The sequence below is a fragment of the Juglans microcarpa x Juglans regia genome, chromosome 5D (genome assembly GCF_004785595.1).
Source record: "Juglans microcarpa x Juglans regia isolate MS1-56 chromosome 5D, Jm3101_v1.0, whole genome shotgun sequence".
In the NCBI taxonomy this organism is placed as follows: domain Eukaryota; kingdom Viridiplantae; phylum Streptophyta; class Magnoliopsida; order Fagales; family Juglandaceae; genus Juglans; species Juglans microcarpa x Juglans regia.
In genome coordinates this window covers 17,662,446-17,686,696 of record NC_054602.1, presented here as the reverse complement: position 1 = coordinate 17,686,696, position 24,251 = coordinate 17,662,446, and the positions used below count along the sequence as shown (strand labels likewise).

At 34.8% G+C, this 24,251-nt stretch overlaps 2 protein-coding genes across 4 annotated transcripts; one reads left to right on the top strand and one right to left on the bottom strand.

The window, feature by feature from the left end:
* Positions 1-8,443: 8,443 nt before the first annotated feature.
* Positions 8,444-15,883, top strand: LOC121264912 (BTB/POZ domain and ankyrin repeat-containing protein NPR1-like). Of its 3 annotated transcripts, XR_005940577.1 has the most exons (6): positions 8,444-9,758; positions 10,936-11,689; positions 12,945-13,142; positions 14,218-14,515; positions 14,690-14,816; positions 15,567-15,883. XR_005940577.1 is itself a non-coding variant. In XM_041168272.1 (5 exons), the coding sequence occupies exons 1-4, from the start codon at positions 9,201-9,203 to the stop codon at positions 14,511-14,513; spliced, it is 1,806 nt and encodes a 601-aa protein (XP_041024206.1). In that variant the 5' UTR covers positions 8,444-9,200; the 3' UTR covers positions 14,514-14,515; positions 14,690-15,117. The 3 variants fall into 3 exon arrangements, 2 of the variants coding, with proteins under 2 accessions (XP_041024206.1, XP_041024205.1); XM_041168272.1 differs by lacking the exon at positions 15,567-15,883 and having other exon boundaries at positions 14,690-15,117; XM_041168271.1 differs by lacking the exons at positions 14,690-14,816; positions 15,567-15,883 and having other exon boundaries at positions 8,445-9,758; positions 14,218-14,684.
* A 2,883-nt stretch (positions 15,884-18,766) lies between these two features.
* Positions 18,767-21,374, bottom strand: LOC121266128 (transcription termination factor MTEF18, mitochondrial-like). Its single transcript, XM_041169862.1, has 2 exons — positions 21,168-21,374; positions 18,767-20,980 (listed from the first exon to the last, which is right to left on the bottom strand). Exon 2 carries the CDS (start codon positions 20,738-20,740, stop codon positions 18,971-18,973), a length of 1,770 nt encoding a protein of 589 aa, XP_041025796.1. The 5' UTR covers positions 20,741-20,980; positions 21,168-21,374; the 3' UTR covers positions 18,767-18,970.
* Between the last annotated feature and the right edge of the window lie 2,877 nt (positions 21,375-24,251).

Genomic DNA, 24,251 nt, shown 5'->3' with positions numbered 1-24,251 from the left:
ATGTGCATGGTGTAGTAACTTTGAGATAATCATGAAGAAAGCCTAGAGATTATTTATACGACTTATCGTCGCATTAATCTCCTCCATGAGCAATAATTGGAAACGAATAAACATTATTATGAGTGTCGGCTCGTCTTAAACCATCATTATTATGAAACCTCTGAAAGTTCTAGAGTAAAATTAGAAGTGCGCGTGGTACGCATGCACTACAATTTTTATAGAAGTTGATGAGATCAACTGTCAGATAGCTAAACCACTATTCTGCCTTTGAATCTTGTGGGTAATAACAGAAGTTGAGTGTTGTTTTTGTAACGTAAAGATTAATTGCTCCTATATTTGAGGTTGAACATTATAATCTTGGAGCAATTTAGATTAACTCACAGATAAGCACATAATCTCTCTACTTGCTAGTATGTCTAGTAAATAAGGACATTAAAATTTGAGTGTGTAAGAGTGTTGAAAATATTCTTGATTGACACATTCATTTTTTAAAGGTTTTATCAGTGCACCTTTATGTGGTATTAACACTGATAATCTTGCTCAAGTTTTATTTCGCTCTAGCAAGAAAAAATAGGTTATTGCAAATATATAAACTTTGGAACACCCCTTAAGAGTAATGTAATACCAAGCATTTTGGAGGTTTACATGATAACTATAACAAAAGTCTGAATAATTAGGTATGACTTATCTAAGCCTAACCTAAAAATTTTGCTCGTGGTTGCATTGATGCAAGATAGGTTTTAGGCCAAGATAATTTCTCGCAAAGTTATTCTATTTTCTCCTATAGTGGATTGGAGAATATAAAAAATATTGAGTATGCAAGAAATAAGGATATATCGCTAGTTAGCAGCTAAAACGTCACATATTGCACTTGTTGCACAAAACGATGTTTTTATTAATGCTTTTAATGCGATATTAATGAAGTCTATACCTAATTTGATTAAAGATCCATTGACAATAGTGGTGTTAGTGAGAATTTCTAGTGGTTTAGGAGTTGGATGGTCACTCATTGACTCAGTGATATAATTTCTCGAGTGAAGTGATGATATGCTAAAAATGTGCTGTGGAGGTATAGGATGATGGGTGTGAAGCTCGAGAAATTTAAGTTTTTCTTGCTAATGAGATCTCTCTCCTTTATTTAGAAAAGTCAAAGAGAAAAGATAATATGAATATTTTTCTATATGAAAGTTCCTATACGTGCACACTAAGGACATGACATAATAAAAATATTGTTTCATCATATAAATACGATTCCAAATTTTTTTTAAGGAAAATATATTTGTTAAGTTAAAATATTTTTTTTAAAATCGAAATTGTATGAGTTATATAATGAGAACAATTATCTCGTAGTTTAATGACTTGTTGAGAATGGAGTTATAAATGAATTATGACGCAAAACAGTTGTTACATCACATTTGGGTTAATGTAATATAGAGTTGTAGCCTTAATTCCAACTTGTCGTCCTTACTTTAGGTTCACTTGCCTTTGAAAAAGACTGAGTGACCATTTTGTGCAAACGTAAATTCTATTAAAAATCTTGAGGATCTAAATTTGATCATTTTTTGATTGAGTTAAGAAAATTACTCGTATTTTCGGCGAGGGTGGGGAATTGTAGATTTTTTGTAAACATTTTTTTTTAAAGAACATTTCATTATGTTTTATTCCATATTACCTTAACCTTAATATTTTCAAAATTTTTATAAAAGTTCACCGAAAATAGTAGGAGTAATTCAACAACTAGTGGGAGTATACCTTTGACTTAAAGTGTACCATTAGTGGTAGTAACTTTCAAAAGTTATAGAATATAAGGATCCTCATAAATATCGTGGTAGCTTTATATTAGTATTCTCTCGTCGTTTAGAGACTAGAAGAGAATATTTGTAATATGGCTCCGCTATAAGTATTGAATTCACATAGTAGGAATCCCAACATAAAATTTTAGATTCACTTCACTTATATTATATGATCCAACCTGTGGTTATTGATCTAATTGATAAAGGAAAAATGGAGTTAATAGAAGTATTGATCCATCTCTTAGCACTAATTGAGTTGCATTTAGATAGCTATTGATCGCATATTTATTGGAACTTTTCTTAAAAGAGTTAAATAGCTGATTCTCATAGGAGAATTAGATGGTTAGCTTTTGTAATGTTTAGGAATAAATACTTTGAGCGCATGATTGTTGCTAGTACTATTTTGGTACAGAAAGCGAATGAATGTTGTTGGTGCTATTTACATGCGGCCTAAACAAACAATCTATTCAAAGATACCCATTGTACCTAGTCGTTTCTTTTATTAAATAACCTATTGAATAAAATGGGGTTTTTTGAACGCTGTTGACAATATTAGAAAAGTGTCATCATAAGAGATATTGCGAACTGGTTGTCTTAGATAATTAATTGTCGCCTAATAAGAGGTTTTCCATTTTACGAGGTGATGGACACAAGTTTGTGAATAGTAGCTAAGACTTCACGTCTTGTGAGACTGTGTATATGAAAAATAGTTTCTAGGAGCTCTTGTTCAAAATCCATAGACAATTAATTAGATGGACAATACTAAAGAATCTAGTTTTATTTATACTATTTGGTGTTTCCATTATGGTTTGCTCATGGGAGTTAGATGTTAAAATTTTGTTAGAAGGTAAATATGACTTACTTGATTAAGTGAGTTTGTGATGCGATTATCGTTAAAAGTAATGATTAGACTATTATGATTGTCTTTGGGTGTAAATGCCCTAATCGCTTTACTCTTAATGAAAAATAAATTATAGTTATCTCACATGCTTTTGTTGAGTACAAGAGATTTATATGAAACACTGAAGTCGCAAATTAAGTTTGCTGAATGTACCTTGTGGTCACATTTTAGATTCTTAAAAATCGCAATTAGATTTGCTGACTAGAATCTAAAGTTTATATTGTGAGTTTGACCTAAATGAGATTCGCGATGAGTCGTCGCTGACTTCATGGTTGTGCTAAGGACTTTTATATGTAAAAGCAGAGTCTTTTGATAGGAGCATGTTTTGGAAAGTTACTACACATTAGAATGTCCATGGAGAGAAATGATCATTAAACACCATTTTATGTTCTCATGGTATTGCTCGTCATACACATGATACTTATGTGTTCTATGATCATGTAGCGTGATTGAAAGCATTTTTGGTAAGCACACACATTCACTATAAATTTGAGAGTTATGGTGAAAGAGGTATATCGACAGGCTTAGATCGTTTCACTCATACGAGCGATCGTCTTTGGCGCTACAAAGAGGTAGGGAGCAAAGATGAGATAATGTGTCACTCGATACTTGTCCAATGAGGGATAAGTTTTAAGACACAAAATATATGTCGCCTTAGTGAGAGCTAAGATGAGGTCCATCATACTTAAAAGGACCGTGCATGGTTACCCACAATCTATGTAGCCTGTGTTTTAGCCAGATGCGAGATCCTCTTTGGCGCTTTGGATAGCGAGCAAATGGAGAGATTCGAGTTAAGCGTTGAGATAGCGACTGGACTAAGATCTGTACGGTGTATTGAGATTAGATATACGCTCTTTATTTTAAAAGAGAACTCTACCGTAACATGTATTTCATACTACATGTACTTTTGCGACAAACAGTAAAGATGAGTGAATAAATTCCTGCTTCCTGACCGTGTGAGTCATGTAGGTCATAATTGATGACTTTAATTTATTTATGCCTTTAGGAGACCTTCAACTATGTCACGAGGTTGATGTTTTAGTGTCTGCTACTTTGTTATGTTATCTATGGCCATGTATGATGCGGTCTAAAAAGGCATTGCTGGGAAAGCGACTGGATTGAAACTAAATGCCATGAGGGCGAAGGGAAGACTATTTGGTAACACATTGATATTGGTTTATGCTCGCTGCCGATAAGTTATGTTGCTTTTTGGAAGTTACGACATAGCTATGAGTGTATCATGTTTTATGGAGATTGAGCATTGCTCTTAGTCATTTTGGACTCGAGAGAGATTAAAGATGTTTAGTTTGATGTGACCAAATGAGTCGGAGCATAATGAGACATTTTTAGGGATGTTACTATGCCGGTCTTCTATTGGAGAAATTTGGTATTATGCTCATATTTTTCTTTTACAGTTGTGCTTCATGGTTGCACGGCCTATTTGTCAGTATGAGCAAGATTGAGAATATATTAAGAGATGCAGACCTGGGATCTTGCCCACTATGTGTGAGTGAGAGATGTAAGAAATGGACACTCATAGTGGGCACCTCTTCACCTTCTCTTGGAGGTTATGAAGTGGTTCTTAAACCACTTCATGAGGCTTGATGGCTGGCCATTAAGGGCCAGCCGGGGGTTACACTTAAAGTGACTATTTACATAGCCCCTCCTCCCTTTGTATGAGACACTTGCATCACAAACAGAAAATCTCTCTCTCAAATAGTTTTCTCTAGTCCCAGCATCTAGGCTGTGGAACGTGTGAGTGTTGCTCTGGTATTACCACGTAGCACACTCCACTATCGATGTAAGGATCGTGGACGAACAACGACACTAGAAAATTTGTGGAACAACCACTAGATCCGAGATATTTTCGACGAGATAATATTGCTTCTGATGTACATTCTGATTTAGTATTTCTAACACGGTGAATTATAATAATGCTCCTAAGCCCCCAAAGGTGCAAGTTGCAACTAAATTAATGTGCCACCAACCTTTGTAGCCAAGAGATAACTCTCCCAATTGAAAGGGTTCGGTGAGATTAGGGGGAGGGAACCCACATTATGGTGCCAGCTATTGTTGTTTGAACCATGTGTTTCATTAAATATGTGAAAGCTACGGCCAAGATCAATACAAGGTATATACAATAGGGTCACCTATTTAAAAATAGAAAATAAACAAAGAAAATCACAAATATTTAACCCATTTAAACGGAGGCTTTGCAAAGAAGTATAGTACTAAAAAAAAAAAATGAAGTTTTGAACTTCTCCAACATCCGTTGACTATTCTCAAAATTCTTATCCTCCGTTTTTTGTATAATAAAAATATTTTATCTCATCATTACAATTGTTAGAAATTTAGACTTCTCAAATTCACTTCCTATGATCTACTCTTTGTAAAAATATCAAGAAAAATAGAGAAATAATAACAACACAAGAGTTTACATAGAAAACTCTCAAAATATGAGAAAAACTACCAGATCCAAAGAAGAAAATTTACTATATGTGAAAATTGTTATAATCACAAAATTTTACTCCTCACCCCAAGAACACTCACAACGCTTTCCAACTAACAAAATTTTAACTCACACCTCTTCATTTTTTACAAAAAAAGGCCGACAGATAAATTTAACTAAAGTAAAAGAAATTACTAGTTAAGCTTTTATAGGTTTTAAGCTATGCTTTTCTTTACTCCCCACCAATGTGGGACTAAAGCCAAAAAGCAAAACCCAACAACAACTTTCTCAAATTCACATACAAAATATAATAAATAATTTAACTTTTTCAAATTTTAAAATAATAATAATATTAAAAAATAATATTCTAACGATATCTTATTTAACTTTCAACTTTGATTTAAAATTATCTCATCTTATATCATTATCCAAACCGTAACTTATTAGTCCATACCCTCAAAATACACAATACCAAATAAAAAGGAATCATCTTCCAAAACATTGTAATAATTTCCTCCTAACCTTCCCCAAGAATTAAAAAGTTCTACTACTCTTTTTGAGCTTAACCATATGCAAGCCTAACCAATCCATTTGAAGAAGTCATGTCATAAATCTGGGTTTATCTCTTATTAAACTGTGTTTAAAAATGTTATGAATTGGATCCCACATTATTTAAGAATTCTAATATGACTTAGGTCTCACTTGGACCATTAGAAATAATATCAGAGCTAAATTCAATAAAAATCGTTCCACTTTTGATCAAACAGTCCGACGAGAATGTTGAAATTTTATGGTACTTTTTTTTTGTACGGATTGCTGGGAATTGTATCAACATTTTGGCATCTTTTATGAGAAGGAATTGAAATTTTCAAAGACAGACAGACCAAGTGCAAACTACTCGATCAAGAAGTGCTGGCAACAACTATGCCAATAATTGCATTAATTGACACCCGTGGTGAAGGCACCTCCAGCACTTCCTATCAAACCACGGCAAGTCAACAAGACCAACGTTTTATACACTCATCTCGAAGGAAGCACTTGTTACAAGTTGCTGCTCAAGGTGTGGATGCTCTGAATTTTCAACGCTTATTTACGCCCTTACAAGTTTTCAAGCGTTTGCTAATAGCTCCATAAGTTTTTCAGTTTTGCATTTTAATCCTTGTGCTTGGAACTTCTTGCAAGTATCTTCGTCCATCCAAGTCCTATTAATGCGGTTTTCTGACCCCCTGGCAAAATGTTCAGTCCCTTGCCTCACTACCTGCAACACAATAAAATTCAGCTTCAAACGCTCTTAAGATGAAGTTAGTCCCTTTGAAAGCCATAGATAAGCGTATATGACTAGAGAGGAAAGAAAACGGTGGTATTTATAGCCATAGGCGCGACCTGATGGTGGTGAGAGTCGGCACCTAACATCGAGGGGATAGCGTTAAATGTCTGCATGTAGAGAGACTTATCTCCGGGTCCAGGACACGACTCAATTAATACTTAAAGACTGTTTCAGTGCAAAACTATTTATTGCGGCACCTAACATTAAGGGGATAGCGTTAAATGTCTCTAACATTAAGGGAGACTTATCTCCGGGTCCGGGACACACGCCTCAATTAATACTTCAATAATATTAGTTAGTCCCATCATTTTATACTTTCCAAAATTATCATTAATGTATTTGGTTTTTTTTTTTTAAATTGATTAAAAATGTTACCATTAGTGCATTAGGATGGCAAATTATGTTTTCGGATCGTGTTCTTATAGTGTTGAGTTATGAATATTCGATTATATAGGTCAAATTGAACACAACCCATTAAACTAAATGTTTCAAATTTTCAAATCTTAACCCGACTTATTTAGATAACGGGTTGTGTCGTGTCGCTTATTTTACTCCGTTTACAAATTAATTAGAAATAAATCAATACAATATGACTCATTTAAACTCGTTTTATGTAAATTGGTCGAACTAACACGCATAACACATTTGACCTTATTAGCATAATTCTACATAAAAGTTAAAATTTATATTTATTAGTAGTCACAATATCTTAAAAAAAAAGACTACCTACTAACAAAAATTATCAATATTTTTACAAATTTAACATATAATAAAATCAATATTACAAACCTTACAATAATAAATACGAGCATAGGTCTAAAATTACAGTCTCAATAATAAAAATATAAGCATATTGAGAAATATCAATATTACAATCAACAATAATAAAATTATAATTTCGAAATAAAATTTAAACGGATCAAAATAGGTAGATTTTGAGTTAACCAAACTGGCCCTTTATTGATCCGTTTTATAAATCGTATCTTAACGAGTTAATCCGTTTTGATTCAAATCTATTAACATTAAATTTAAACAAGTTATTCTTTTATTGTATTTGTATTAGATTCATAGTTCGTATTATATATTTTCACACCTATTAGTGCATTTGTGTATTTTATATAAACTAGTGATAATTTTGATAGGTACAAGTGACTGAATAGCATCGCCCCCTAATACTTATCATGCTTTACTCAATAAATGAGTCATCAAGTCCCATTCGTATTAACTGTCCGGAAGGTTGATCCTATCCTATATAAACCAATTGGATGAATAGAGCTAATTGCGAAAAATCTCAAATTCAATGATTTATCCTTCGTTTGAAAGTCAAACTTATCTTAATTTATCTTAACTTATTATTATAATTTTTTTAATTTTTAATACAAAATATAATAAATAATTTAATTTTTTTCAAATCTAAAAATAATAATAATATTCTAACAATATTTTATCATCTCAATTCAATTCAGTTTAATATCTAAATAAAATGTTAAAATTGAAAAGTTAAAAAAAAGCTTTTTCACAAACGATTGAAGACATGGGGAGTCATTTTTCCTTTTAAACTAAATTATTTTTATTTTTTAATATAACAATTAATATGACAGTTTTGTGTCATGTCACGTTGAATTGATTATCATGCGAGATTAATGCCATACCATGCCATAACCATATTGTTGCTACATCTTTCAAACTCAAAAATCAATATTAAAATTAAAATTCCCAACAACAAACGGTGACGTCGGCGAGACATGGATTTTCAGCCATAGTGTAGTGCACCTGTCGTTTACCAGTTCCATTGCCGGCACGCAACAGATTTGCTTTATATCTATTGGTATCTTTCAACTCCACCGTTTACACTCCTTTTTTATTTTTATTTTTTTTATTAACATAAAGTAATGTATATATAATTATTTAATTACATATCTTGGGCTTGCTTTCGAGATGGGCATGCCAAGACTTTGATGCACGATGCTGATGCCACCATAGACGTCTGCAGAGCCCAGCTTAGAAAACTGACGCCATCCCTCTCGTCACCAAAACGACTTCATCTTCTCAACGAAATTCCCACCTTACGAGTATCCAAGAACCAAAACCAACCAATCCTCTTCTAGTCTCCCTCTCTCTCTCTTCTCTCTTTCTTTCTCGGGACTTTCTCTCCCTAACAGTGTCTGAAAGCGAAAATTGAAGCTTCCGGTGTCTCGTCTTTCTCTTGTTTTCTGTTCTTATCTTTCTTTTCGCCATATCTTCGGTGAATTTAGGAAGTTTCTCCTTCTGATTTGGGGTTTTGAGTTTTTTCTTCGTCAGATAAATCTTTTGGTCTTGTGGTCTTTCAAGTATTTGAGTAGATCTACTTCAGAACTTGCGGAGATTTTTGTTTAGAACTTAAGTTCAATTATGAATTTCGTGGGATTGAATAAGTGGTGTTTCTGTTTCTTGTAAAATACAGAAATCAAAAGATCGGGACCAGAAGTGCATTCCAACCTGTCAGAGTCAAAGTTTTGATAGAACTTGTCATTTTGATAGCATTCCAACAGGGGGAGTTGTATTATGTGTCTCAATTTCGTGTTTATTGAACTTGTTTTTCGTGTTTCCATGAATCCCGGATGATATTTTTCTGTGCAATTCAGTTTTTCTGGTAGTTTCCTTTTTTCTGGGCTGTGAATAATAAGGGTTTGTATGTGTGTGGATGTGTGTATAGGCATATATTGATAGAGTATTTTGCACTTTGTCTTGATGGCTTACTCAACTGAACCATCGTCGTCTTTGAGTTTCACTTCATCTTCCAATTTATCGAATGGCACATTTGGGCAAGCTAAATCACCCTCCTCTGGCGAGTCAGGCCTTGAACAGGGTCCTAGCCTCGATATCATTAGCTTAAACAAGCTCAGTTCTAATTTGGAGCAGCTCGTGATCGATCCAAGTTGTGATTATAGCGATGCGGATATCGTTGTTGAGGGAATTGCAGTTGGTGTTAACCGATGTATTTTGGCTGCTAGAAGTAGGTTTTTCCATGAGCTTTTTCAGCGAGATAGGGGATCTGCTGAGAAGGAAGGAAAACCAAAATATTTGATGAGTGATTTGTTGCCTTTTGGCGAGGTTGGACGTGAGGCATTTTGGGTTTTCTTGAGCTATTTGTATACGGCAAAATTGAAGCCTTCTCCAATGGAGGTGTCAACTTGTGTTGACGAGTCTTGCGTCCACGATGCATGCAGACCGGCTATAAATTTTGCGGTGGAATTGATGTACGCATCGTACATTTTTCAGACGCCAGAGCTGGTTTCACTTTTCCAGGTTAGTACTCTGTACATTCTGATCGCGAGTTAAGCGAATTTAATCAACTGATCATGTCCTGAACTTTTTGGAGTGTTGTGTATGGGTAAGCATATACTTTGCTCTTTCTTAACTGTTATGTTGCTTGTGCTTCCATTTTTCTTTCATTATTGGGGTTTTTAAAGTACCTAACACATCCAAATCATTTGTTCATTTTCTGAATAAGCCTACTCAAATCATTGCAAGTGTCATGCTATTTCCCTTTCCTGTATGCGTTCTGTGCAGCATAATGATTCACGTTCTCTGCAACAGGCCTAGTTTGTTTTTACAATCCATCTCATTTAATGTAATCATTACAATTTTTTCAAACTCCAACACAAAATACAATAAAAAATTTCACATTTTCAAATCCCAAAATAAAAATAATATTAAAAATTTATATTTTAACAATATTTGGTTCAACTTTTAACTTGTATCTCATATCATCTGTGTAAACCCAGTCTGTACTACAAACTTAAAATTATTCTTGTTATCTTTTATGTAAGGAGTCTATTGCAATGAACTCAATCGCCGTTTATGACAACTGCCAGATTTGTTATGCCATATGAGATACATGTTGGGACGTAAACCGGTACCTACCTTTAGATTACTTGTGTTGAAATTAAAAATGTTAATATTAGTGCATATTCTTTTATTAGATCCAGGTTTGGCCATTGTGATGGAATAGAAAAGAGAGAAAGAGCAATTCTTCACCCTATATCTTTTCCCCCTTTTTGTGGTGGACATCTGTCCTGGATATGAATCAATTATCCAAGTGAAATTCAGGATGGCAATGAAATTACGAATCATATCTTGTATTTCTTTTTCCTCCATTGGATGAAAGAAAAAAATGCTTCATGGATTTTATGTTGCACACCTTGTCATGAATATTGTCAATGCAACATTAAATTATTTTCTAGGTTAGGCCTGACTTTCCGCTTTGTTATAGTTAAAAAAATCAAAACTCTTGGAATTAAAGGCAACATTGCGGTTGTTTTCACATTATCTAATATTTTTAATTAGATGCCATTACTTTCAAGTATTGACTAAAAGACCACCCATAGTTTTAAGCCTTTTCTTCCCCATCTTTTATTTTTCTATGGAGGGTTTAAGCCGACTGCAGGGAAATCATTCTGAATGAATACTCTACATTTTGCAGCGTCGTCTTCTTAACTTTGTCGAGAAGGCTTTTGTAGAAGATGTCATCCCAATTCTTGTGGTTGGTTTCAATTGTCAATTGAGCCAGCTTGTCACTCAGTGTGTTTATAGAGTAGCAAGATCAGATCTTGACAGCATCTCTCTTGAGAAAGAGCTACCTCATGAAATTGCAGAGAAAATTAGTTTGCTTCGTCTCCACTCTCAGCATGATGATGAACCTAAAAATGAAGCTGTGGACCCCTTGCATGAAAAGAGAATTAGGAGAATTCACAAAGCATTAGACTGTGATGATGTTGAACTGGTTAAACTTCTCTTGACTGAGTCTGATATAACCTTAGACCAAGCCCATGCTCTCCATTATGCTGTAGCCTACTGTGATCCTAAGGTTGTGACCGAGTTGCTTGGTCTGGGTAGGGCAAATGTCAACCTTCAAAATAAACGAGGTTATACAGTACTCCACATAGCTGCAAGGCGAAAAGAGCCATCAATAATAGTGTCGCTTCTGACCAAAGGAGCTAGTGCATTAGAATCAACACGGGATGGTCAGAGTGCAGTTAGTATTTGTCGGAGATTGACAAGGCCAAAGGATTATAATGCAAAAACAGAGCAGGGGCAGGAAGCAAACAAAGACCGGATTTGCATTGATGTTCTAGAGAGAGAAATGCGGAGGAATCCAATGGCTGGGGATACATATATTTCTTCCCAAACAGTTGCAGATGATCTGCACATGCAGTTGCTATACCTGGAAAACCGAGGTATTATGTGCATCAATCACCATTGCTTCCACTCACCTTGTCTCACCATACTAGTTTTTTAACCAACCTCATCAGCAATGCTATAGTTTTTTGCTCATAAAGGCTTAATTTTGTGATTATTGCATTGATTGGGGAGTTCTTTGCTGATTTGAGAGAAAACTGTAGGATTTTTTTTTGGGGTGGGGGGTTTAAAAGTTCAACCAAAAGTTTTTATCATGAACTGACATGAAATTCCATGCCAATAGAAAGAGAAAAAAGAAGTGCATGACCCGTGGCATTCCAAGCAATCTTTCTGTTTGCCAATAAAATAAAACTCATAGCTTTTATTTGGTGCTGACATGACATTCCATGTAAATGAAAAATGTGACATGGCATGCCAAAGTGATCTTTCCTTATGCCACATGAACCATTGCAATTATGAAATGCGTAATCTGATTAGGACTAGCATTTCAGCCTTTTGCTTTTGGAGTATAGATTCAGCAAGTCTTGATTTTGTGATTATTGCTTTGATGAATCTATATTTTGTTACCTGTTGCTTTATTTTCATACTAGAATTTAAAGGAGCCTTTTGATATTTGAAGATATTCAATCCTCTGAAAATCATAGTTACTTTCCGGTATATACATATAAGATAGTTTGAGATATTTTCTTATATAACATTGTGATTGTTGTTCCAAAATGCTTGTGTGATGACCTACTACAAGTATCTAAATGTTTAAACATAATTGAATATTATTGCAATGTGAACCATCAGGCTAATATTGAAGTTTTTTGTATGTAAAAAAATAAAATAAAAATTTAACCAAGGTCTTTTTTTTTGGTATAAAATTCAACCACGTTGTTTCTGTGTATAAAATATAAGTTTTGGTTCCCTTTCTTTCTACCTGGTAGTATTATTGAAAAATTCTGAGCATGTCATTTTGGAAAAATATTGGAATTTATTTCCTAAAGGTATAGCTGAAGGTATACCACAAGTTTTGCTGTTTCTTTGCTTAAGGATTCAATTTACAGTCCACGTGGCTGGACTGAATGTGGTAACTTACTATTAGATAAGCAATTTAGAGTTGAAGCTGGTCATGCATGCAGGTTAAGGGAACCTTCAATTTATGATGTTCTTTATGTTTGGAGGCTAAGGAAATTTATATTACTCATCGCTGACAAATTTACCGTATAGCCCTGGTTAAACTTGGGCTAGTCTCATCCATACTTATGCTTACACATGCATAGATGAATGATAAGAGTGATGATATTGCAGTGGCATTTGCACGATTATTCTTCCCTACCGAAGCTAAGCTAGCGGTAGACGTTGCACATGCTGAGACAACATCTGGGCTTGCCGGTCCTTCGACCTCAAAAGGTTCAAGTGGGAATTTGAGGGAGGTTGATTTGAATGAGACTCCAACTATGCGAACGAAGAGACTGCGAACTCAAATGGAGGCGCTAAGGAAAACAGGTAATGTGGGCTTTCAGTACTATTGTATTCTGATGCCTTGTCTGTTGTTCTATTGTATTGTGACCTATTTTGTAATCCTCGACTCTCTCTCTCTCAAAAAAAAAAAAAAAATGAGAGGAGAGAAAAGGGAAAAATATTCGTTTATCTGATACTTGCTTATTTAAGGTTGTTTTATAAGGAAAGGAACTTTTCTTTCAAGAAGGTGCTTTGGTTCATCTCATGTCAGGTGGTCACCTTGTGTCTGTAAAATGGTGAAGACAAGATATTAATATATTTTTGCAAATTAAGACGATGAGAATGTGCTAGTAGTTTAGGATTTGTTGGATAACAATTAGAACAAGTTGAATTATCTTACATAAAAGCATGTCGATTATGTTTCTTTAATGGGTAAAAAAAAGTGAGAAATGCAAAATGCACCCACACACACGCGCGCGCATAAGCACACGTGTATAACCAATGCTTGCTTAGGTAAAAGATTTTTGATGGTCTCTCTCCCTCTTTCTCTGTTCCTGCACATGATGTATGTGATGACTGGTAGTCACTTCTTTTGTGGTGTTTTAGTTTAATTGTTCATTTGTTCAACTGGGATTGTTTCTGGGATCTATGTTGGAAAAATCTTGTAATTCTCAGTTTATTAAATCATGCATTGTTATTATATTGATATTTTTGCCTTGTATCTACCATGCTGGCTGAATTTGCTGCAATTATTTTGCAAACACATTAGGAAGGAATATCTCGAGAAAGATAGTTGTTTGATAGCGTTGGGCTACATGAATCCTTTGTTAGTTCAACATTGTTGGTTTATGGTATCCAAGACTATTCCTCATTATTTATTAATCAAGGCAACTTAGACTTGCTTAGTTTTCAAAACAGCAGAGCCTAAAGCTAAGATTTTTGAAATGTATACTTGCATTTTGGAGTTTTCACAAGATGAATGAGATTGAGCTAATTTACTGACTGCCATGTAAGAAAGTTGACATAGAATAATTAAATTGAACTAATTTACGGTCTGCTCAGTGAAAAAAGTTGTTTTACTTGGTTACTTGCATTGACACTTTGTGGTGCATGGTGACAGTGGAGATGGGTCGACGCTATTTTCCTCATTGCTCAGACGTGCTGGACAAGTTCATGGAGGATGACCTCCCCGATTTGTTTTATCTTGAAAAGGGCACCCCAGAAGAGCAGAGAATCAAGAGGAAGCGCTTCATGGAGCTAAAACAGGATGTTCAAAAGGCGTTTCATAAGGACAAGGCCGAGTCCGAGTCGAATCGCTCTGGATTGTCTTCTTCCTCACCATTGTCTTCTCTAAAAGATGGTGTAAAATTTAAGGTTAGAGAAGATGGTGTAAATCATAAGGTCAGGAGATATTAAGGGTAAGTAAATTGTCTCAATAAGCCTGATGATAAAGTGCATATTTTTTTTTTAACAAATATACTGGGGAGTGTCATAAATGTTGGCTCATCTTATTCTTTAAGATCTTGGCAAAGGAGCATGCTCTCTGTTGTACTATTAAGCTAGTGAAATCATTCCACTTTTGACTTTTGCAGAAAGTGTTATTAAGCAGTAGGGGAGTGAATGAAATTGTCACGGACAGTTCTTTTTGCCCTCATTTGTGCTGCATTTGGTATCATGCGAAAGTAGATCTGTGAACTATTTATTAGAAGACATTCCCAGGTAATACTACGTAAATCTGTATAGCAGAAGATGGATACCTAAACGGAAGTAAATCATTCGTTTCTCCCGAAACGGATTAACATTAGATTTCATCATCTCGGAAGTCACTCAGAAAGTCGGCGAACCCTGGATGTATCGAGAAAGAACATATGGCGAGAATTGATTTGCATCTAGGTGTGTAATCGGTCCGGTTCGGTTTGATTTTAGACATATTCTACAATCAAACTGGTATATATCGATTTTGAGATTTGAAGAATCGATATCGCACAAGTTATACCTTTAAACCGATACTTCCGATTTTATCAGTTCCGGTCCGGTTCGGTCCCATTTTTTCGGCAAATTATATAGTATATATGATATATATTATAGTATATAATAATATAGTGATAATATATTGTAGTATAACTACTAATACAATAAATTATAGTGATAATATATAGTTATTTATATAGGATTTTAAAATTTAATATTATATTAATTAGTAATTTATCATATAATACAAGATTATTTTATATATAATTATATATAATACAAAAAATCATATAAAAAATATTTTATATCATATAAAAAATTAAAAAATATATATGAACCGGTCGGGTCTAGTTCGGTCCGATGTCTAAAAAAGAAAGATCAGACCAAACCCGATACTGGACCAAACCTACCGGTTCGGTTTACTGGTTCACCAAATTATTTGGTCACCCCTATTTGCATCTCATCAAATGCTATTGCTCCCTTGTTTGTAACATGCAGATTCTGGCCACTTGATTGAAGACTGAAGTGAACAAGGTTAAGCTATAACGCCCAAGGTGAGTTCATTTCTAGGATTACAGAATGAAGAAAGACAAGCAATTATTATTCACAATAATTGGATCTTCTGCAAGGGGGCTTGTGCGAGGGATAGGATCTTAAAATGATTGGTAATCAGAACAGGCTATTGAAAAACAACTCTCTTGTACTTGATTTCTATATATATATATTTTTATAAGAAGAATTTATTAATTCTCATATTTTACCTGTATATATAAAATACATAGAGAAGGAATGAAGGATCTCTCCGTTTCATGTTATTCGAAATAAATAGAATCCATCCATATAAATCGTACGGTAATCTGTTTTGCACTAAATGGATACAGCATCACCGTCTAGTGAATAGTATTCAGGTAATTCTCAGAACAGAATAACATCCATGATCCCAATAACAACAGCACAAAGGGGATCTCTTAAATCAAATACTAATATAGAAGAACGCCGAGAAAAAAGAAATGGCATAGAACCCATCTCCACCACTAGTAAAACCCATTTATATGTAGTAAGATCAAACTTTACTTGGGCGCATGGAGGCCAGACCACGCACCATACCATCACAGATTCACAGACTGCCCAACAATAAAATTGACTCCGGCAGTTTGAAGAAAACATACATTCCACATGCTAACTAATACCCGTTTTCGCAATATGCACTATAATCTATCAAGAAATAAGCAGCGGAAAGTGAATTAGAGGTGGTACGTTAGAGGTGGTACGTGGCATGACCCTTAAATCCAATACTAACACGGTACGAAATTAGTAAATTTTGGTTTGATACAAATAGGTTCGGGTTAAAACGAGTTGACCTGTTAAAACATTACTAATAAATGAGTCAATTCGCTTAACTCGGAATTAACCCACAATAACCTGTTTATATTTTCTTTCAAAAGTACAATTGAGTGTAATATTAGTATTTCTCAATATGTTTATATTTTTATTGTTGGGTTTGTAATTTTGGACATATGATCATTTTGTTATTGTTATGTTCATAATATTGATTTTTTTATAGGTTAAAATCTGAAAAATATTGATTTTTTTAGTTAAGTCTTATTTTTTTGAGTTGCTAGGTACCGCCAAGCAGTGACTCCTAGGCAAAATTCTCCTTTTCAATTTTTTTCCTTTTTCTTATTTCTATTTTTTAATATTTTTAAACATTTTTTAAAAATATATAAAAATACCAATACACTAATAGTTACTTCTTTAATCATTAAGTAAAAGAAAAAAAAAATTAAATGCACGAGCGGTTAAAATGAGAGGACAAAATGGAGTGGCATAATTGCATTATTATATTTTTTTAAAATATTGTGACTGCTAACAAATATAGATTTTAAATTTTATATGAAATTCTGTTAATCAATTCAAATGAGTTATGCAAATTATTTCAACTTATTTTCATGAAACGGATTGAAATGAGTCGTGCCATGATGACTTATTTCTAATTAATTATTAAACAGATGACATGAAAAAACCCGTTATTTAAATGGATTGTGCAAAAGTTTGAAGATCTGACCTGTTTAGCTTAACAAGTCATGTTCAGATTAAGCCATATAATTGAATGTCCATTACTTGACACGACACGGACAGAATCTACCAATACGAATTGCCATCCCCTGGTCAATGGAGTCATCCCCTAATTAAACCGTAAGTTAAGAGCTGCATGGAAATGGTCATATTCTGAGATGAACTAGCTTAACTAGCTGGCAGTGTGGCAGATGAAGCCCAGAAACTCCATTTATGGAATCAAAATGGCGTTTACTACTATTTTGCATTCAGAAAGTTAGGATATGCAAATAGCATGAAGACCATTACTCAGAGATTAGGACTGTTTTACACAAGTCAATCTTTTGGATCAAACATAAGAATTAAGGAGAAATGAAAAGGCAAAAATTCTGACATTTTAAACACCCTACATTCCAAACATGTTCTCTTCCATAACAGATGCAAAACTGAAGGCAGAAACATTCTGCAGAAGGTGTAAATGCAGTATGAAAAGAGGACAGTACATTCTATATAGTTCTACAAGCAAAACCTTTTCCGCATCATACCAATCAAATAAAGGGACTAGATGAGCAAAATCAAAAGAGAAATTCCTTCACAACCATAAATTCTTTCATTCACCACTACAACCAAAAGTTCCAAACTCCACCCAGTAATTGAATCGACAACACTACATCCTGAATAGCACAATAGAAACAAGAGGTAAGTTTAGGATTTTTTTTTTTATTTTTATAACGCCCCACGGCAGAGCGTTTAGGATTCACCCATGGAACCTAAACCCCCGGGGAGACTAGCACAACAACCCTCTGCCATGGCCTCCCACTTAAATCATAGTTTGATTCCAGGGGGAATCAAACCTATGACATGGGGCTCATGCACACAAGTTTGTCCTTATCAGTTGGGCCACCCACGGATGGGATAAGTCTTGGAAATTCTGATAAGTGACAGTACTAGACAATTTGGCCTTCCCATCAGTTACAACTAAAAAATCTAAATATAATTATGACTCAAAATGCTTTGTTATAAAGGAATTATGTACAAAGTTTCAGTTCACCATGAAACTATTGAACAGATGCATCTTTACTAATCATAAATGAAGCATAAGGAAAGATATAATGAATAGAGATGTAGCTAACATATTAGATATGAAAGTTGATGATACTGAACTAACAGAAATTCTCCACAACGAGTTTCAATTATCACTATAATCCACTAGGAATATAAATGAAACCTTCATATGCCATGTACGGTAGATGTGGAGCTCAGGCATTACATAGTTCAGATGCTATTCTTTGTTCAATGCCATACATACATCATCCTTTTTATGAAATATATACATAGCGTGCATTTTTACACGCCTCACACACCTTAAAAGGATATCTATTTATGCTTTGTGACCAAAGACACAAGTCTCATGTTAAGACAGATAGGCAGGGAATTGGACAAAGATTTACCAATTTAGGCATGGAGATATGTCTGTCTCATTTTGAAAAGTTGATATATCTTCCCAGATAAAAAATGGGAACTCTAGTTTCTACTGTTGAAACGAAAAGTAAAATGGTATGACAATGGTACCAAAGGGATTATGATACATTGACTTCAAGTACCAGTTCAATTTATAACCCACTAATCAGTGTCCGAAAAGCTGCAATAAGCAACCCAGCTAGATAATATTTCATCAAGAAGTGAAGAACAATAGGAGATTGAAATCATGGATGAAAGTGAAAGAAATATGATGAGCACAACAAACAGACGGGCCATTCATAAAGCATATGTTGTTATATAGAATGTGGTGCCTTTTTCATTAGAAAAAAAAAAAATCATGAGCAAGGATGAAAATGTTCTCAGCTTTAAGGTTGATGGCCCTTTATACTTTCCCACGTAGCCGGACCTTCAAGATGGACATCTACAAAATATCTTACAAAGCGTGCATCTGAGCATGCAAGAAGAGTACTCAAGGACAATGTAGGCTTTGCTGCACCTCTCTCCCTCAGCCAAACGTACATCGAAAGCCGCCTTCTGATTCTTTCCATGTCATAGCATAAATATGCCGGAAATGCCACAACAGAGTCTAGTGGGTAACCTAAATAGTTTCTTAAGCAATCAATCTTCTTTTCAAGTATGGCTTTCGTCTGGTTAAGAATCATAGGGGCTTGTTTAACAATTTTTGCCACAACATTGCAGTCCAACCCGGCATCCACCAGGCAATCAAACCTCTCCTGTAATTGATCTCCTCTGCCTCGAAATTGCTTCAGAGCTTTCATCATCTCATCTGAATTTTCTGTGTAACCCAATCTCAACAAAAAAGTTGTTTTCTCAATGTGTATACTAGGATATTGAGAAGATGCCTGCTCACTCTTCTTTATTTTCAATTTTGATGCCGTACTGAATAACTTCAGTGGATCTTCCTTAATAATTTGACATAGGTCGTACCTTCCAACTTTCAGTTCTTTGCAAACAGTTTTGGGTCCTTTCAGAGTGCACGAACCCAGGAGCTGGATATGGGTAGATATGATACTTGCAATGTATTTTGGCTCCATTCCAACCTCAAGTAGAAAATACAGTGCTTGCAAAAGATTTTTCAGACACTTACCTGACAAAATATGAGGATTATGTGTAAAAAGAGAATAGATCTCATCCATCTTGAGACCCAGCTTGAGTAATCGACCAAACAATAAATATATTGTCTTCCCAGAATCTTCAAACAGCAATGAAGGATTTGAGATAAACAAATAACGCATCTGCTCCTCACTATAACCTACCTTATCAAGAAAATCCATTGTATCAAGCATTCTGTTCCAGTTGTACGTTCTTTTACCAGATAAATACCCTCCAATCCAATTATTTTCCATTCCATATTTCTTCCATCTCTCAAGAACCTTGACAAATTCATTATTAACACCACCAATCAAAAGTGATGGGCAACAATTAATGAGCTTAATAACTATGGGTCTACTCAAACCCAATGTTTCATAAGCTTGAAGTCTCAAAGCCAATATCCCATAATCATATCCAAAAATTTCATTAGCTTCCTTATACAATTTACCAACCCTACTACGCGGAATTCCATAGTCACATAAAGCATGAAAGTTGTCAAGCATAACACGATCATCACTCAAAAACATCAAGTGCCGTGGGAGAAACATTGGTAGCTCAGATGGATTCAAACCCAAACTCTCAAGAAATGGTTCAAACTCATTAATGGGATTGTATCGCAGGAATTTTGTTAAGTTCCGAGCAACATCTTTCTCATTATCAATCCTGGAGAGCAAATTTTGAAGAAAATGTGGGGAGTTCTTGCTTATGTGTTCAGCATCTGTAAAGCTGAAGCCCCTAGTACAGTGCAAATAATCAAAGAGCACTTCCTGAGCTTCAGTCCTGGCTATCCGAGAGACTCGGGAAGTGAAATTGGGTAATTGTGATGACTCAGTAACAGAGACTTTTGCATCATTGGAAAGGCTGTACGTGCTAAAGCATCGAACTTTAAGGGAAATAAAAGATGGGTCATGCTTTGCTGTAGGTTTCACATAGACAATGGGTGAGAAAAGTACATGGTAGTTGAGTTTGGCAATCATTTCAGGCAATTTAGATACCCTTTTATGGTTTCTGGATAAGAACATGGTAAAAAGAGAAAATAGAGAGTGGAGTGAGAGAAATTAAGAAGCCGCAGGAGTAGCATAGATCATAGTTTACGTAAGACAGACTTCTACAGAAGTAAAGCAATATATCCACTGAAGAGGGAACTCTTGTACGAAAGAGAGAGAGGGAGGGTAAAGGTTGAAACCCACGAGAGATTGGTGAAGAAATAACGTGGCTCATTCACATATTTCCACGGAGAGCTGAACCCAAAGCAAAAAACCCTGAAATTGAGGAAAAAAAGGGTATGAAAGAATCGCCGTTACACCGATAATCAGAAAGTAAAAAATGCAGGAGTTGTTAAAATCCAGTGAAAAATAAAAACCCATTCTTCAGTTCGCTTTCCACCATTAGCATGACATTCGAAGCCTCACATATATCCTAATAAACAAAAAGCCTCATAAATATTACCTTGGAGAACAGGAATTGCTGCTGCTGGCGGTGCGTCTTCGCAACTTGCTATTGCCGACACTGCTGCTCTTCGCTTATCGCGGTGAGGCCTTTTTTTGTATGGTTTGATTTATGGGTGTCCTGCAATTTTTCGGAGGCGACCGCCGACTGTTGCTGGCGTACTGAAGTCCCTTCTGAACGGGTAAATCCTTGTTTGTGGTTTATTTATTTATTTCAGATATCATAAAAACACGGATACACAAACAAAAGAGAAAAATCACTGTTCATGCGATTTTACTGTTTAAAAAATATATATATGTATAATTATCTATTTAAAATTTATATAAAATTCTACCGCATCTTGCTGTGATAGACCTTTGAAAAGTAGAGGAAGTCATTTCTTTCGTATTGTTTTTTCAGTCAAGTAGATTATTCTCTCTCAGCCAGAGGTTTTTGTGGTTGCAGAAACTCGAGCCTTTTAATCTGGCTGGTGCCTAGTTGGTTTAAGAGTCTCGATAAATTGAGCCTTGGTGGTAGGGGTGTCGACGAGCAACCCTTTTCCTGCACCCCCGTGTGGGCGAGGGAGGTTTTGCAACCTAGACTCCAGCCCCACACCCTGTGGGCGGGCCACTTTTTTGCATGTGGCCTTGGTCCGTCTGCCGTTGGGCCTCAATGGGCCCATTAGATCTAAAACCTGTTTGTAGACTATTTTGGGCCTAAATACCATTCTTTCTTTACCTAAATCAACAACAAAAAGTAAGAATTTAAAAACAATTAAATACATGATAAAAAAAAATTAAACTTAAAAGCATAAAACATAAAATTCAATTATATCTAATAACTCTAAGCTATTTCAAATTAACCTGAAAATATTATAAATTATCAAATAAATTGAATGAATAAAAATGTTTCTAAAATAATTCTAAGTTTCTAAAATTGCAATATTTCTTCAAAAAAAAGAAAAAAGAGAGAGAGAGAGATCATAAGCTTGTAATTGTAGGCTTGTAGCAACATGAGATCATTGAGATTAGGGGTCGGCAAGTGAGATTCTAAACCTGAAAAAATAGTAAAAAAAGGAATTACAAACATTATATATATACACGTTAAAAACTACAAATAAACTAAAAATATTTAAGAGACAAAGTTAACAAACCAATGGTAATATGAGATCATAAGCTTATAGTTATAAGCCTTTCTATCTAGATGAGATCATTAAGATTATGGGTGGGAAAGTGAGGTTATAAAATCTAAAAAAAAAAGGAAAAAATTTAGAATTAATAACATTATATAGATATGTAAAACACTACAAATAATTACAAGACAAAATTAACAAACCAATGGCAATGGTGGATCAAAGTCATATTACGACCGATGTAGATTGAGACATAGTCTCATTTATTGAAATTGTCCGTACAACAATTGAATTTAAAATTAAGTGTTGTCAAATAAATATAACATAATATATTATAAGCAAAAGCAAAATAATGAATTAAGAACGATTTTGAAATTTAGGCTGATCACCACCCTTTTCCTTGTCGGCCTCCTCAAAGTCTATCACATCCGGAATATGAATTGACTTCCCTTTGATCTAATTGTAAGTGCAAATCCAAGCCGTTACAGTGGTAAGAGACAATGAACTCCAGGATGGATCCAATATGCACCCTCGGTGCTAAAAGCGAACTCTAAGACTACGATAGAAATAGAGATGACCAAAATACTATGGGCAATCACTCCAAGAATGGGATACTTGATGAAATTAAGATTCCACCAAGTTAGGATATCGAACTGCCACGTAAATGAGTGCATCTCTGCTGCCAAATATTTATACAACTTTGATTGATTGTCTAGGGTCTTCCAAAGCTAGGAAATTGCTCATACTTTTAGCCCACCTATTTTTTTTCACCATCCCTACTTTGAGAAGAGGTGATGCGATAGGTATGGGTGTTCGAATATGAACATTTCTGAATGCAGTAAACTTATCAAATAATCTAATCAGGATTTTCTTTACCCTTACTGTGATATGATTCACCCATGCCTTCCCACTGGTGCTTTCCAAGCCATACACCATGCCATCAATTTTCTATTACGGGTCAAGAATAATAGCCACATATAGGAAAATATTGATCTTACTCAAATCTCCCCATTACCTCTCATAATCGGTCTTCATGCTCATTGCCATATTCCGCAAAGTAGGATCTACACTCCCACACATTTTTATCCAATTGTTATTATTTCAACTGACAAACTTGCTAACAATATTCATTAGATGTAACATACAAAGACCCGGAAATACTTTTCATAACTTTGATACATAAGTTGGTTCAACATCCATCAAAACATAACCTTAAATCCAAAAGAGACATAATACTAGAGTAAGAACTCCTTAGTTATAGTTCACTACATAGATTCTTAACTACAGGTTGAACTGCTTATTCAGCTCGGCTATCAACAATATGATAATGTTAAAAAAATGGAGGATAGTCTCCATTAGTTCCTCCAGACATAGCCTCTCGTTAATCGATCTTGAGTCTTCATTAAGTCCTCAACTAATTCTCCACTCTTGAGTCTTCAAATCATATAGATAACAAACTCAACTTAAACTCAAGTTTCATGATTCAAATAAAATCTTAACGCATAGATCTAACTCCTATTAAAAGGGTTTAAAGGATCTACTCACCAATCCAAAAACTTTAGAGTTCAAAAGAACTAACTCACAAAGAAAGCTCACACAAAGTTTTGGTTTCATTAACCTTGAGGGATTCAAGCAAACTTTTGAATGACAGAACTTGTGTTAAAAGCTCAAATCAAGATTTGATAGACCTGTCACCATACTTCATCAAGAACCAAACTTAGCAAGCAAACTCCTAACACTACTTGGCACTTTGAATTAAAATTCCCAAACAACATACAAACATGCTAGTCAAAATGAGCATATCCCAACATTACCAAAGACCAACCCTTTCTCTTAAAGAAAACATTTTAACACGTTTCTAACTTTGAGTATCAAAAATAGAAGAGGAGAAGATAGGGAAAGAGAACTTACAAAGTCTAGCACTTGGAGAAGATTGGCTTTCTTCTATTCACTCTCTTTCTCACTTGGCTTCT